The 16,289-nt window shown below is 44.0% G+C and overlaps 1 protein-coding gene across 1 annotated transcript in view; it reads left to right on the top strand.

Annotated features, from left to right (window-relative positions):
• Nucleotides 1-16,289, top strand: part of CUL2 (cullin 2) — a 537,998-nt gene that overhangs the window by 263,400 nt on the left and 258,309 nt on the right. The window contains exon 9 of the mRNA XM_085631872.1: nucleotides 11,364-11,526. Within this exon, the coding sequence (XP_085487998.1) occupies nucleotides 11,364-11,526 (163 nt within the window). The remainder of the gene's footprint in view (nucleotides 1-11,363; nucleotides 11,527-16,289) is intronic.

Genomic DNA, 16,289 nt, shown 5'->3' with positions numbered 1-16,289 from the left:
CGTATGTGATAGACGCTGCTGAGTATGTCGAGGTCCACGTCCAGCCATAATAGGCGGTCAGCATCACCGTATATATCAACATTGGGTCATAGTCTACGTCAAGGACCATGTCACAATCTAGGTGTCCACTAGAGTTCACGTCGAGACTTTTCGGCATCAAACCATCCATGAACGTCGCCATTAAGGACCATACCGTCGTCTAGGCGTCCATAATGATCAGCGTAAAGGCATTACTACTTCAATGCGTCCACAAAGATGACATCGGGAACATTATCTACGTGTCGGATATTTAAAAATAATAAAAAAGCTAAGGAAAGAGACACATCTATTCCTATCCCTTTTTACAAACATTTTCAGCCTCCAACAGTAGACCACATAATGCCTGTTACCATGGGCTGTGATTCATTTTCTTCTACCATCGATTTTCAGTGCCACTCCGGCGTCAAGTGCATTCAAAAGCTCTTCCTCCAAGAAGACGCTCTATTCTTTGCAACATCATATTTTATGGGTGCTTTTGCCACCAAGTTGTGGATCTCAATCAAACAATTTACTCAGGACTTGGAGTCAGTCACGCTACAGTATCTTCTTTGTAGTGCTGTCTTTTTGCAATAAACATTGAGTCCGAATTTTTGGGAGAAGGTATATGCTGCCTTTATTGCATTCTTCTCTGTCTTCTATTTCCATTCGACTAGTTGAATATTTTGACTTCCCCTTCCAGATGGTTCTGATAACTAGTGCTGCGACGCTCCCAATACCAGGTTCAGCGTCAAGTCCCCTACGACTTATAGTGCTGATTCTCTTAATCCAACATTACAATTGGGTTGCATTCCAGCCTCTGTTGTGTCCTCCAGAATGTATTTTCTCTGGTCTTCACTTTTACGGTTCATATTGACTATCATGCACAAACCTCTGTTTCTTCTCACCCGATAAGGAGAGTATATAGCTGATCTTCGTCGGTCGAGAAGTCATTAGCACGGCCGCAACCACCATCACAACTATCAGTGCAACTCACAGTTATGAAATGGGCACTGGTTATTTATTCAGAAGTTGGCGTTTTATCTTCACACTGTTTCAGGGGAAGCTTTCCTAGTATATTTCATGCGTACTTCATGGTACTTAATCACCTCATCCGTATGCAACTAAGTCTGCCTTCTTGGCGGCACAGGATCATTGCTGTAGCATTTTACGACTCCAGAGTCTCAGCAATAGCAGTATGGTTGGAGTAGAGGTTAATTCCAAGGGCTACCAATGCTTTAAAAAGTCGATATTCCATCTTTCCCTCAATGGCAGCACTCTGTCATAAAGATGATGTGCTTAGAATCTGCACTGCTTCGTACAGGTTCCATGGTTTTATAGTTAGCTTCCGGGCGCTGCATCCAGCAATCTGAGTACTTTTCTCAGGGGAACCTTTTTTTGTCTCTCATGTGCTCCTCCTGGAAAGGCCCTGTACCATCAATCCCTTCCAGCGCCAGTCTATTCTCGGAGGGCTGTTTCCTCTCATGAATACCAAAGGTTGCATCTTCTTAAACGCTTTGTTTGACAGTCAACATCTCACTGCAGGGGCATGTGGTGGTAGTAGTGGTGGTGGTGATTCTTTACATCGTTATGAATCGAACATGGGGACCGCATTCTAGCATCCCGTTCACTGGAACCTGTGGTTGTTATCATGGATTATGAAGGTTTTCACTGTGGTTCAAATCCCATCTAGGGATCTTCGTTTTACTATACACCACTAACACGAGCATGTTTTGTACTGATCAAGTGACTTTCCATATTCTCCATTTTCTTTGTGGGGGCAATCTGTATCAGCATTAAATGCTTTCTTTTTTGCTCTAGACCTGCGCCCAGTATTTTTTGAGGTGCATGGTAGTGGTGGCGGTCCCTCTCAAGATGCATCAGATCAGCGTCTACCACTTCCTAGACGATTGGTTAACAAAGTGTACTCGGCAGGCAGCTTCACTGCTCTTGTAAAATGGAACATGTTTAATGTCTTCACTATTCCCATAGTGACATTAGTATCAACATTCCTTTGTTCCATAGCCCCCTGTTTCTTTATCATTCTGCATGTACCTCCTTCAGCAGTGTTTTGAGGCGCTCAGGGACCAGTAAATTAGCATCTTGAAGGACAACATCTTCTTTCATGCACAATTTCTGAGCTGATACTCTTCAGCATCTCTTCTTAGAGGAATACTTTTTCTTATCCAAAGGGTTTCCTTTGCGACTAGTATCACATGCATCCCTTCTGAGCTGGGGTATTTATAATCCTCTTCCACGGTTTGTGGTCCCTTAGAGGACTTCCCTATTCTAACAATCTCAGCGTCTAATCTGTCCTCCTATCGTCCTCTACATCTCTACGCAGGACAGAATGGGGTTCCCTCCTCTCTTCCAATATCCATTCTGGGTATTACCCATACTCGAGTATATGTGGCTCTCAGCAATATACTCACGAGTCTCATACAGGCTCAGGTACACACCTTCAATAAAGTGTTTCTAGAAAGCTCCAACTGGGTCCTCCATGACTTTATTGCGCAAGCCCTTTTTCAGGCTGTGTGGCTCTCCCCGCCTAATGCAAAGGCTACTCCTTGAGATATTCCCTACAGGTGTCTGGAGGGAGTTCCCTGAGAATTCACTGGTCTGTAAGGTTTTCTCTACCCCATTCTCTCATTCCCACGGATCTCTTCACTCTTCATCTAGAGGGATTTTGTCAGTGTGGGTTCTTTTACACACCCTTCAGCTGTCAGGGCATCCATGTCTCCAGCTCCCATGCAGCCCAGCTCTACTTTTTTGATCGGATGCCAGAAAAAGGTGTGAGCAAGTAGAATTTCCAAGTACCTGGGAACCTGGTACTGTGGCCGCAGGGAATCGGGGGAGGATGAGAGTGCGGCGGTAGAACGCCCGCATCCTCCCCTGACTGCCTGCGGAAATTCTACTTGCTCACACCTTTTTCGTCCTGATGATGATCTCAATCAAATGAGATTGAAACGCCGTCGATTTAATTGGCGTTGTGTCTATTGTTGTCAATGTGAAGTAATTTTTAAATGTCACCAACCCCTCACTTCACTCACCTTCACTATATTTGTGTGAGCACCGGAACTACCACCTGAATGAAAAGTGATACTCTATTTATGCTGTGAATAAATGTGATATCATTTCAACCTTGTGTCCCGCCGTATATTGCGCAGCAAGTCCCTCTCGGACTTATTCTCTGGTTCTTCTGATTAATACTTGCTTAAGTAGTAATAGCCAGGCTACCCAAGGACCCTAGTGGCCTCTATTGCACCAGTGTTCATTTCTATAATATAGACTACCCCATGTCAGATTACTGGAGTTCCCTTGTTTTTGATAAAATACTTCCGTGCAATCAAAGCATAGGTAAAGATCAACAGAATAACAAAACCCTAATACGAATGTCCTTAATACAACTTTAAAAAATCCTTAAAGTTGAAAATTCTGTTAGAAAACATTTCATTCAGGGGTACATGGAGTAACTATAATAATGCAGAGGTTGAAAGAATGGCTAACTGAAAACATATCGGCATCTGTCTTTTCCTCTATCACAGTAACAAAGCAGGGCAAATAAATAAAACATGGTTTAAATCTTGAAGACACCGGTTACAGACCACAGAAGTACCATACCATTTAGCATAAAGGGGATTTAAAGGTAGCATACCCTGCCTCTGGAGTAACCAAAAACACTGCATTCCATGCGACAGGTTCCAAGAAATATAAACCTGTGCTTTATTTATCAAACAAGAATCAATATTCGGATGATCTCCCCTCTTTGAGATACATGTCTCCCTGTCCATGCGAAAGCGCAGGGACCACGAAGCTTGTTTTATGGTAACTTTTCATTGCTACGGTGATTGCAAAAAGATCGAAGAAAGACATATTTGCAGTAAATCTACCACCACAGCAAATTTCCTATACATTAATTTTCTTTTGGGCCATCTAATATTTCTTTTCTTAGCCAGAACCTAAGTGTGGTATGATCACTCTTGGTAAAACTCATTGCCCAACGTACCACTCCTATGAGACCCTGCACAAAAACTCTTCGCAGCCCACATTCTAGCCTTAAAGCAGCCACAAAAAAAGCTGGATTAACTGAGGCCACACTTCTAAGGATCAGACCTTATATTGTATTTATGGAACCCCATTTCAAAACATCAGGTGATTCTATGCCATATAATAGGAGGCCGGAATTTTAGCGCAATAGACCTCCAATAAAGGTGCAAAATGCCTTCTCCCAGTAGCCCTATAGAGGGACCCCAAACATTAAGCTGAGAAATAGCTTTGGACATATTATTTTTTATATTGGCTTTTTCTCTCAAATTTCCACATAGTATTCCTATATGATACTTCCAATGTCTCTGTAAAAAGAACTGAGGCTTCTGCCACCTGCCGGGCATCATAAGATACTGGTGGGCTGTGAGCCATTAAAGCTGCGGTCTCTCTTTTCATATCTTCACAGTTACAGCCTATAGGGCTACATTGTCTTCTCCTTCATCTTTTTCCTTTAACAAAGGGTATTTGAAAGAGATTTACTTGGTCAAATAAATTGATTTCAGTTAATTCTGTTATGCCTTGTATTTTTATTGCCTAGTTTAAAAGGCAATCTGACAATTGGCCAATATATCCTTATAGGCTGGAAAACATTACTGTCTTAAGTGTCTCTCTAGGCCTTACTAAGAAAGGCGAACATCAACACTGAAGATGATATATCGTAAAGAAGTGCTCCGGGATCCCCGCACTTGGGTGGGGCTATTCAGTGCTTATGATTTCAATGGAGATTCCTTCGAGAGAGAGAGAACTAGGATTACAGGTAAAAAAAAAAATCCTTAAGTACATTGATGAGAAGTCAGCTTAATTAATATGTATGTAATTTCAAGATTTCATTACACACTGGCCAGAAAGTAGAGACAAACCCTACATATATGGCTCTCTGGCAGGGAAGATGTTGCATAACATTTTGAAGTACTTTTCACCACAGACTTTGGGCTTGCAGTTTCAGTTCAGTTTTGTGGACTTTAACCCTACCCCCAAAAAAATCTGCAAAAAATCTAGGAATCATTATAGACAATTGTCTTTCCATGCAAGACTACGTTAGGGCCACCTGCGCCAAATGCTTTGGCATTCTGAGGCTTCTATGAAAACGGTTTAGATGGATTCCTACTGCCTGGCAAAAGTCCATTGTCCAGGCCCTGGTGACTAGCCCACTTAACTATGGCAATGCCCTATTTGTTGGCATAGCCATGTATCTGTTTTCAGGACATTAGGTAACCCACAGTGCCGTTGCTAGATTAATCTGTAATATGGACAGATTTGGCTCGGCATTGACTTGCTTGACGTCGCTCCATTGGCTTGCTGTGCGAAAAAGAGCAGGCTTTAAACTCTTATGTCATGCCCATGAAGCCCTGTACAAGACGGGCCGGAGATTCTGCAGACAAGAGTGGAGTTTTACACACCCACCTGTGATTTAAGATCCTGGAATTTAGCCTTGACCAGAACAAAGTAACTACGGAAATTTAGGTCAGGTGGCTGATCATTTTCCTGTTTGACGGCCATCCAGTGGAATTCCTTACCCCTGGAGATCCGTCTCACTGATAATTACCTCTGATTTAGGCAGAAACTAAAAACATGGCCTTTTTTTACACTAATAGCTTTTCACTGACTTTTACTCGCAGTATGATTATCTTCATGGATAGGGTAGCCACAGTGTCGTGACATCCCCAAGGGAGTAGGTGTTGCGCTCTACAAATACAATATATAAATAAACCCATATGAAAATATTTCAGATGTTGACTAATAACTTTAAGCTTGTGGAGGGGTAGTTCAGATTCAATGTGTATTTACAGTAGAAACGGTGTGTTTTTTCTAATGTATATTGTTCAAATGCTGTAAAGAACCATATATTGACTATTCAAACTTCTTGTTTCAAGTATCTTGGAATGCACATTGCCTAGGCTGTGTGAGGTGATGGCAGCTAAATAGGATCTCCCAAGGGTTAGGGATGCAACAAGACACCTAACTGGAATAAGTTACCCGTTAATATATTGGTAGGATCTTGCTATGTAAAATTATACTACTTAACAGAATAAATCTGCCTATTTCAAAACTTCCCATATAAGGTCCCTGAACGATTTCTTGCTTAACTGCAATCAATTTCAATCTGTTTTCTCTAGCCGAACAAATCCTACAGTATAGCAGTTGATAAATCCTACCACTGAATCAGTGAAGGGGGTTTGGGAGAATCAGATGTGCACCTGTACTATGGGGCTTCACAGTTGACTTTTATAAATGATTGCTTATTTGGGGACCTGAGTAACCTAGCATTTCATGTTGAACAAAATCTCCTGGAGGAAAATTATATGTTGAATCTTCTTTGATTCTTTATTGACCTTCATTGGACGCTTTGTGATGGTAAACTCACACAAGAAACACCACGCTGTGATGGAATATACTTCCCACATACTACCAAATTAGAGGGTTGAGCGATGTATGGGAAGTCTTTTACTTCCCTAAAGAGGGATTATGAGTTTCACAAATCTACTGATACCATCAACTGAGACCTGCATTAGAAGCAAATCAATCCCGCTGTCAACAGTTTGGGATATCAGCCTATTTGAGCCACAGTTAACTATGGAAAACAATTGCAGGGTTGGAATCTTGAAATTAGTGTCCATTTGTTCCTAACTGGCCTACCACCCTAAGAGCATGTTGAGAGGAAGAATTGGTCGTGCTAGATGAGCTGTATCTGAGCGATACATTACCAATGCCACCCCACTCCCTCCTCTTCCTCCTGAAGAATTGACCATATCAGCTAGGCTGAGACTGTTGAAGTTTAAAGATTGACACTGGGTTCACTTACCCCCAGGCAGCTCTGGAAAGTGGAAAGAGCACAGCTCCAAATTGCATAATATGCCATTAGGGGGAAAAAGTGATTTGTTCCATATGATATGGTTGTGTCCAATTACCAAAATGTACTAATAATTCATACTCCTTCCAGGGTACTGGGAGACATGTTGACCCATCACTTTAGTTGGTTTTGTTGGGATTTATGAAGAAATAGGAGGCCTGAGATCTTAGTAGGTCTGGCAGGTAAACAGTCGGAACACCGTGGCCAAAGCCACGCGTGTTCAACTTCACAAGCCCAACCACGCTTGCCTTAACCACGCATATGCCTTAAGCACGCGTATGTGTGGTTAAGGTAGTGCGCGGTCTAGCTGCTGCTGTGGTGAAGGCAGAAGCAGTAAGACGACAGGAAGAGAGCCAGGGGACGCGATGAGGTAAGTGGGACTGGGTGGGGGAGGAAGGGGTAGTTTTCAGGCAGGGGGTGGGTCAGGGTAGTGTATGTAAAGGGGCAGGGTTTTAGGCCTCAAGGCAGGGGGAGGGGAATGGGTAGTCAGGGGGTCGTTTTTAGGGCTGGGTGGTCGGGCTCAGGACAGTGTAAGGGGTTGGCTAGTTTTAGGGACAGAGTGGGGGTGGGGAGGTCCGGGTAATGTATGTTAAGGGGCAGGGTTTTAGACCTCAGGGGAGGGAAATAGGTAGTCAGGGGGTAGTTTTTAGGACTGGGTGGTCAGGTAGATCTCAGGGCAGTGGAAGCAGTTGGGGTAGTTTTAGGGGCAGCGCAGGGGGGGGGGTCGGGTAGTGGCGACCTTAGCCACGCGTACCCTCTTAGTATATGCCTTTACCACGAAATTGCTTGGTAAAGGCATGCGTGGTTAAGACGCATTTGTGGTTCGGTCTGTGTGGTAGAGGCACGCATGGTATAGCCATGCGCGCCTCTATCATACAACAAGTCTGGCATATTGCATATATAAAGAGATCTAGCCAGACACTGGATGTCCGAAACTGCTCCTGAACAAACGTTATGACGAAGGGTCATTGGCCGGTATTTGGAAATAGAAGAGCCTATTAATTTGCTTGGAGGATGCCCAAATAAACATAAAAAAATCTGGGGACTTTGAAGTGATAATTTTCTATTGAACATATGCGAGTAGACTGAGTTTTTAGAGTTTCCTTTCAAAACAAAACTACATGAAAAAAAATAACAATGGTTATACACAAGAGACGTAGATTAATTACTTCTGTCAGAGGGAAAGTGTAAAATCACTGAAAACAATTCTTAAAATATAAAAAAGAACCCGGACCTACAAGACTTAATAAGGACCTACCTTTGAGAAGTATGACCCCAGCAAAGCCATTGACCTCAGGCTTAGAACAGCTGGCATAAAGTATGTATTTGCCATAAAAGGCCCCATCCATCCTAACTATTGAGAGCCATTGTCAGATTAACGGTTCTTTGAGCAGCCGGCCATGCACGGTCATTTATTAAAGTAGTTTTGGGTAAGTAGGGATAATACCACTTTTCTGAGTCAATATAACGTTTTAGCTCTATTGCAAAGAAATGCTTTTATAATAAAATAAAATTATATTATTGTTTCCCTGTCAGCCTGTACAATTGATATAGGAAGTAGATGGGGCAAGTGGATGTTTACAGGACATGTAACTTTCTGTAGTATTTTGTCCCTTGGGCAAGTATAATATTTAAAACAAAATGCAGGTGGAATAACAGGCTTTTCGTAGAGCTCTTGGTGGTGTCAGTCAGTAGTCAACCCTTTTAGACACTGATGTGTACTGGGTAGATGAATCCAGTGGAGTGAAGATTTGCTGCGCTATGTTCCACTTGGGTAATTCAGAATGCCCCTCAGAGTTTACACCACCTGGCTCTGACTCCAGACACTGAAGTTCAAGCATGACCAGAGCTGTGGAGCAGTGATGCTACCATAAGCAGGAAAGGTTGAATTGTTCCAGACTCAGAGTCTTGATTAGAGCCTGATTTGCTTTTGTTAAGTATAGGATACCCAAACCCAGTGATCAATTATAATAGGAGTTGAGCCTCAAGCTACATAGCGCCTCTCCTGTACCCAGTTAGATTATGGCACACATTTAAGAGATGGATTGAATTTCTGTTCTCTCCAGGACAATGCCTGCTTGTTGTCTGGCAGAAAAAGTGGCAGGAGATCCCAGGTCTAGTTAATGACCTTTTGGCCCGTCATGTAGCAGTAGAGATTTAGTGACTTCATCTTGCCTCTGTAGTATGTGACACTCCTAGTACAATTCACTGCACACCTTGCACCGGGAGAGACCTTGTGCTCCAGGGAGAAGAGTGGGTGGCGATTACTGTGTTTTCCATAATATCGCGGCACCAAACTTTGTTGCCAAATGGCTAGTGTGATCGGGCTAACCGTCAGTAAATTCAGAAGATTGCCAGGAATTCCTACAGGTGAAGTCCTCAGTTCTGTGCCAGAGTGCCCAGAAGTCAAAGCACATGGGTATTGTGTACAATTACCAAGGGAATCTTGAAATTTAGTATTCGTGATGGCATTGAAGACTAGAGAATATCCACTTTTTGGGATTCTTTTTTGCAGATCAAGTGAGTGACCGTTTTTTAGGTCTCGCTGAGCCAGCGCATGTGCTGCTCTGTGAGACATTTAGTGTGTGGGTTTTCAAAGTGCAGCCACAGGCTTTTGGTGGCCTCAAGCTTGCGTGCACGCGAGCGTGCACACACGCAGCCACCATCTGTCTTTCCTCCATCACACAACTCCCGCTTCTCCCCCACCACAGATCGCTTCGCTCGCCGTGCTTTATCGCGATCACTTTCGCGGGCCGCGCGACCGTGTCACTTTAACGGCTGCGCGGCCAATGCTTGTTTTAAACCGGGTGCGCAGCTATGTAACATCTTTTAATATAATTTACCTTTTAAGTAGCTGCATGTTAAATGACGTATGAGGTGGTCATGCAATGGAGGTTTTTTTTTTAAACCCAAAGCGCCTGTGCCCTCTTCCGGCCTAATATATCTACGTAAGTAAATATGTTCACCAGGTAGATGGTCTGAACTGAATGCTGGGACTGCGTGGACAAGAATCATTGTTTTTTCTAACAGATTCATGTCCCTACATGTGGCCTCAGCAGGGCTAACTGTCTGTAGGGCGCTTCTGTTAAATAGCCTCCCCTCTAACCCGTCCCTCTTTCACTGCCAAACCACTTCTCGTATCGCACTTGGAGCTACACCGATACTCTGGACACTATACTCATCAGATGCCTCCCTCGCTGATACTCTCAAAGTTCCTACTCCCACAACCCTCCAGGCCATCATCAACTGCTGCACTATTATTCAATTTGATCTAGCAGGTCCTGGTCACACCAACCCCTCTCTACACCAGCTTCAAAGGCTCTAGCATTTTTTTAAGGTCTGGCTGCAAATAATTTTCAGAGCCTTTTGCGAGCACTCCTGTGATCAATACATGGCCACAGCAAAGCGCAGATGATTGTGCTACACTCTTTACGTTGTGGTCTTGGTGATACGGGAAAGTAGCTACTTACTGCACACCCAGCCAGTGAAGACCTGTCAGCAGCACCACCGACTCTTTGGGTCCTGGTAGGGCTTCACATCGGAGCCACGCAACCGCACTAGATGCATTTTCTTGGCCCCTTCCTTTAGCCCTCTCTTGTAATTCTCCAAAGAGTTTATACAGAGCAAGCAAACACATTGTATTTGCCAGTGCTTGTTAAAACAAGCATTGCCATAGCCAATAGGTCTCGCTTTTGGGACCTTATAAGTATTTAGTTATACAGCATAATATCCTTGGTGCAACAACATTAACTGTTGCATAGTTAAACACTTATAAGGTCCCAAAGGCGAGACCTATAGGCTATGCCAATGCTTGTCTTGTGTTGCTTGCGAATCATTTGAAAATCTTCCTCTGCATCTTCAGTGTGTGTGGAAGCAAGATGAAGTGACTGCATTGACTTGAGTGGTCATGTCCAGTTTGCTGTTGTTGATTATTCCAGGGTTCCAGGTGTGCTTGCTAGGTGTGGCTCCAAGTTCGGCCAGCCACTATTTGGAGCTATGTGGTGAAGTGTTCTTGCGGAAGATCACTACTTCTGTTCAGCTTGAGACAGTTGGCTTTCATCCAGTTAGCTACTTCGGTCATGCAGATGGTGAACTAGTTTCTTGTATTGGGGGTCTTGTCTGAGAAGGATAGTGTGAACTGGTGTGCTTGTTACCCTACGGATGATTAACAGTCCGTGATAAACTGTAAAAATGTGTTATTTCAGTTGTGTTGTCTGTGTTTTAACTATGTTTGTTACACAGTGTTTGACTAACCGGAAGAAAAGCAACCCATTGCAGAAGTACTGAAGAGATGGATGGGAGGGTTGCAGGTCTGAAATAAATGTTGAATAGAAAGAGGGAAGCCAGGCAGCGAACCGGAACCTTCCCAATTTTATTGTTAAAAATGAACACTGGATTGTGCAAAATGCATTGAAAACATTAATTCTGAAAAACCTTTTTATGCATTTAGATTTTAGGTAGATTAACAGATGAAGAAATGCGGTGTCGAAAATATCTACACCCTAGTTCATATAGTAAAGTGATTCATGAATGCCAGCAGCGAATGGTGGCAGACCACTTACAGTTTCTGCATGCAGAATGTCATCATATCATCCGGCAAGAAATTAGAAGTGGTAAGTGTGCAGAGTTCTTTTGTATTTTTAGCTTGTGATGGCAAAAGCACATAGCACATGAAATTGTATTTGTAATTGGATTCATATGCATTCAAATAGTAATCCAATATTTGAAAACTCCATTAATTCCTTATTTTGGAGTTAAATGACGGTTGTCATCGTTTTCTTTTTTAACAAAGCAAAAAGATGGCAATAGTTGTAAGTCCAAATTGTCACCTGATAGTTGAAGTGCATCTCCCCTTGCCAAAGAATGTCCTTCATATGCAAAAAAAATAACTTATTGCGAATTTGGAATTAAGAAAAAAAACCGAATAAAGATCTGGATTAAAAAATGGGATGTGACGGTTTTATTTCATCCTGTTACTTCTCTGTCCGTAATCCACGTGGGCCAACTCTGTGCATACTTTAATAGTTTCTGCTGTCGTTTTTGCACCAGTTTCAATACCAGAATATACACGTGTCGAGCATAGTTTATAAATTCGTCTGAACTCCCTCTGCTAGGGAAATGGATTCAAAAACAGCAGGAATTATATATTTCTTATGACAGCAACATAAATGTACTACTATTTATTCCTCATGGAATATACTGTTTGCCACTCCTCTCTTCACCCATTCAGTAAATGTTGATATCGAGAAGAAAAATTCATTGTTTATTGAGAACAGAGGTGGGGAAACGTTTGGAAATAACAGGTATATTTAGTTTATTTTATGTTCAAATGGGTAAGTAAAAATATTTCTGATGGATACTTCTCACCAGATTTCTCACCTTTAGAATATTCCCCAGATGCCAGACTGGATCAAATTTTTATAGTCGCGCTCCTGCGTGCTGCTAGGTGGCACTTTTCTGCCCTGGAAGTGACAGAGTGGTGCTGCATGTAAGCACCATCCCTGCGTGGTGACGTCTGTTCCTTTCTTTTCGCACCTTTGTACACTGACCTAGAGCTTCACTCTCTTTTCTCGGTTGATGAATTCTTGTAGCAGTTCTTTTTAGTGTGATTGGAAATATGTCTCCTACAGGGTGCAAACTACGTTGTGATTGTTGGGAATGGATGTTAGTGATGGACCCCAATGAGATCAGCCTTAGGTGCTTGGGCTTGGAGCACGACTCCAAGATGTGCGTGTACATGTGCCCTCATGGATCCAAAGGTCCAGCTCGAACTGCCACGCCAGGTCCTCCCTTAACCGGAACACAAGCAACCCACTGTTTCCACTGGTCAAGACTGATTTGAGTATGGCTGGGTTCAAACTGATGTGGCATGGTGTGCAAAATAACAATGGGTTGAGATGCAGCCCAAGTAATTACCTGTGGCTGAGAATAATTCAAGCGTTCCAGACATCTCTTTACTTTAGCATATCGACCTAAGTGGGACAGGTATACCCAGACATGGGTCCTGTGCACACTGTGTCCCTGGATCCAAGCTCTACCTGGCTGATGAGCCTTAACTAGGGCAAAAATGGTCCTGGGTTGCTAGTGTTCTGGGATGGCCTACCCCTGTAGTTCGGGCTGGACTGCTCAACCCCATCTTGCCAAAGAAAAGTCGGCTAGTCATCAGGGTGCCAACCTAACTCTATCCCAATTCCCTGTTGCGTAGCTGAGTCATTAGCGGACATCTTTGCGTCCAACTTCCATGGGCCATCGGCGGCGCCTTCAAGGAGGCCATGCTGCATATTTTTGGCACGCTTTTGCCTCCTGGTGTGCATTTGGGCCCCTTGGATTCACAGGCCCTACAGTCTAGTTAACCCCCGGTGTATCCACCCTCTGTGCTATCTGAGGCCCTCACACCCACCTCTGGTTCTGTATCAACTAGAGTTCTGACTTCCACTTTGGTTCCAAGATCAGCATCGGTCTTCTCTCCACCTGTTCTGATGTCACCAGCACCAGAGATCAAGCCCCTGCCAACTCTGGTGTACAAACTGTAGCCAAATCCACCTCGACTGCGACAGAGGTCGCATCTTGTCCCAACTCTAGCACTTCCAGTCCCCATATGCTCTGATTCAGACAAGTGTTCCTCTTCTGCGAAGCCTGCCTCAGACACATAATCATCTTTTTGGGTCAGATTCTGATCAGCATAACAATGATGACAGAGACGATGAAGATTATCTACCAACACATATTCAAGATGCCTGTGGGCTATATACCTTTCCAGGCACAAGATTAGAGTCACGCCTTAGACCCTATGTGAAAGAGAGCACATCATTTGCTATGGTGATTAGTCGTGCAGGTGAGGTCCTGAACCTCCAGCTACCCTCTGTGGGAGTGAAAACCAATGTACTGATGAATGTTTTGCTACCACAAACAACTTCATCTGAGCGCTTGCTTCTATTTAATGAAGCCATGACTGACACACTTATGGGTACCTAGGCAAAACTCAGCTCCACCAGCTTGGTGTTGCGTTCAGTCGATGTCTGTTACGATGGTATACGCACTCCTTTTGAGAGATGGCCAGCACAGACCATTCAGGACGGCCAAGATACAGTTAAACGTCATCAAAGCTGGACTGAACACGAATGCTTGGGACATCCGATGGGCACTAAAGTGGTGCTCTGCCACCACAAGTGGATGAGATCCACTGGGTTTTCTAGGGATATGCAGGCATCTCTAATGGATATGCCTTTTGATGGGTCCCTCCTTTTTGTCGAAAAGGCAGAAACTGCCATCAGACACTTTAAGGAAATCCGAGCCCCAGCACATACCTTTTTACACCTGCTTGACTGTTTTCTCAGCAGTTTGGACCCTTTCAAGGCCTCTCCAGGGGGTTGGTGTGTAGGCCCTGCCAACTCTGCAGTATTGACCCCAGCCATATTATGGAGCAGACATTGTGCAGGTCACTCAAGACAGTGCTGCTCCCCTGTGGCATCAGCTCGCAAGCTGCTTTAGTTTGTCCTTTGCAGCACACAGCCACCATGCAGGAGGCAGGATCTGACATTTTCTTTGAGGGTGGCTGACCATCACATCCACTAGATGGATCCTCCAGATTGTCCCACAGGGCTATGCCCTACCATTCCTTTCTGACCCACCTAAACGTTCTCCCATATCGGAGCTGGTTTCAGAGTAGCACATTTTCATTTTGCTGCAAGAGGTGCAGGTTGTATTGGCCAAAGGAGCCATCAAGAGTGTGCTGGCATTGAGCAGGGATGGGTTCCTACTTCCTTGTGCTGAAGGACTGAGGTTTAGTCCTATTTTAGCCCTTTGCCCTCTGGATGCCTTCCTCTGTAAAAACAAATTCAAAATACTCAATTTGACCAAAGCTCTGTTTGCCCTAGATCCAGCGTCTGGATGGTTGTCTTGGACCTGCAGTATGCATATTTTCATGAGCCAATCCTGCTGGTCCAATGACTCTACCTGCGGTTGCATGGTTTATGCAGCACTCCAAACCTAAAAGGTATTGCTTTGACTTCTAGTGGGTGCTGCCTTGTGTCTGGGCAAAGCTATACCTCTCTGATGAGCTCTGCATTCTACTCTTCACAGGTGTCCAACAATTCTCCGTGGCCACTGCTCCAACCATGCTGCTTGCAGCCAACTCCCACATGTTGCCTAAGGCAAGCCACAGAATTAGTACTTTAAGAACTTTATTTGTTCAATTTTTTTGCAGGATTCATAGTTCTCCAGTATTAGGGTGTCTTTCGTAGATTCACATGCTTGAATATTCCCCGTCGTCGGAGTGGGAGTCCCACGGTAAATAAAATAGCAATATATATAGCAAAATATATACATAAATAATCACATAATTAGCGTTATACAGGTGTAAAAACACCCATAGTGTACCTATATGAGAAACTCCATAGGAATACAATGGAGAGAGACAAAAGACTTTTGTAGTCTATCTCTGTCATTATGTAAGTCCGAACTCCAGCCAATCAGGCGTCAGCCCCTCTCTAGAACCTTCTCCTCAGAGCTTCTCACCTCAGATTTTCTACCGCACGTCGTGTGACAGGGAGTCTCCCTGAGCTCTGCTCAGTTTTTGTCAGTCAGGATGTCTTCTAGTAAGAAATCTTTGTTTAGACCATGTTCTTCGTGTGGAAAGCTGCGTTTATTTTCTGAGGACCCACACAGTAAGTGCATTTACTGTTTATACCCAGACCATGAAGTGGCAAAATGTAAATTTTGTAGAACCTTTTCTACAAAAACTTTAAAGGACAGAGAAGGCCGCCTGTTAATATGGCTACAGAGACTGAAGGATAAGGATAACCCACTCTCTGATGTTGAAAGTCTTCTTTCTGGCCGTTCTCAACCAGCCTCTAAGCGCAGTAGTGTGCAGGAGTTACCATCTCCTTTCCTCAAGAAAAAGAAACTATCTTTGACTCTGGCAGCTGCCACTTCTGCTGTCTCACCTACTGCTTTGTCGCCTAAGGGACACTGTTCTCAGGCTGCTGAGGCGTCTACTTCCCATTCCTCTGGGAAAAGATTGTCCGACTCGTCGACATTTCTCCCGTCGACGAAATCTGCTGTTTCTAGCTCGTCGACGGTGACTCTGACGACGACATCAGCTGCTTCGTCGTAGACGAGCGTTCTGTCGACGTTATCCTCGTCGACGATTACCATCAGTACCTCGAGGACGATTACCATCAGTACCTCGAGGGCGGTGACTTCTATTTTGCCCATTACTTCATCGTCGACGAAGAAGGTAAAGGTTCCGTCGACGAAGATTGTGTCGTCGACGAAGACGTCGTCGAGCTCGTCGACGCCCACTCCGTCGACGAAGAAAAAGAAGATCCCGTCGACGACACCGTCGACGGTGGCTCTGTCGACGGTGGCTCTGTCG

The sequence above is a fragment of the Triturus cristatus genome, chromosome 10, assembly GCF_964204655.1.
Source record: "Triturus cristatus chromosome 10, aTriCri1.1, whole genome shotgun sequence".
Lineage (NCBI taxonomy): Eukaryota > Metazoa > Chordata > Amphibia > Caudata > Salamandridae > Triturus > Triturus cristatus.
This window is presented reverse-complemented; position numbering and strand designations above follow the sequence as displayed.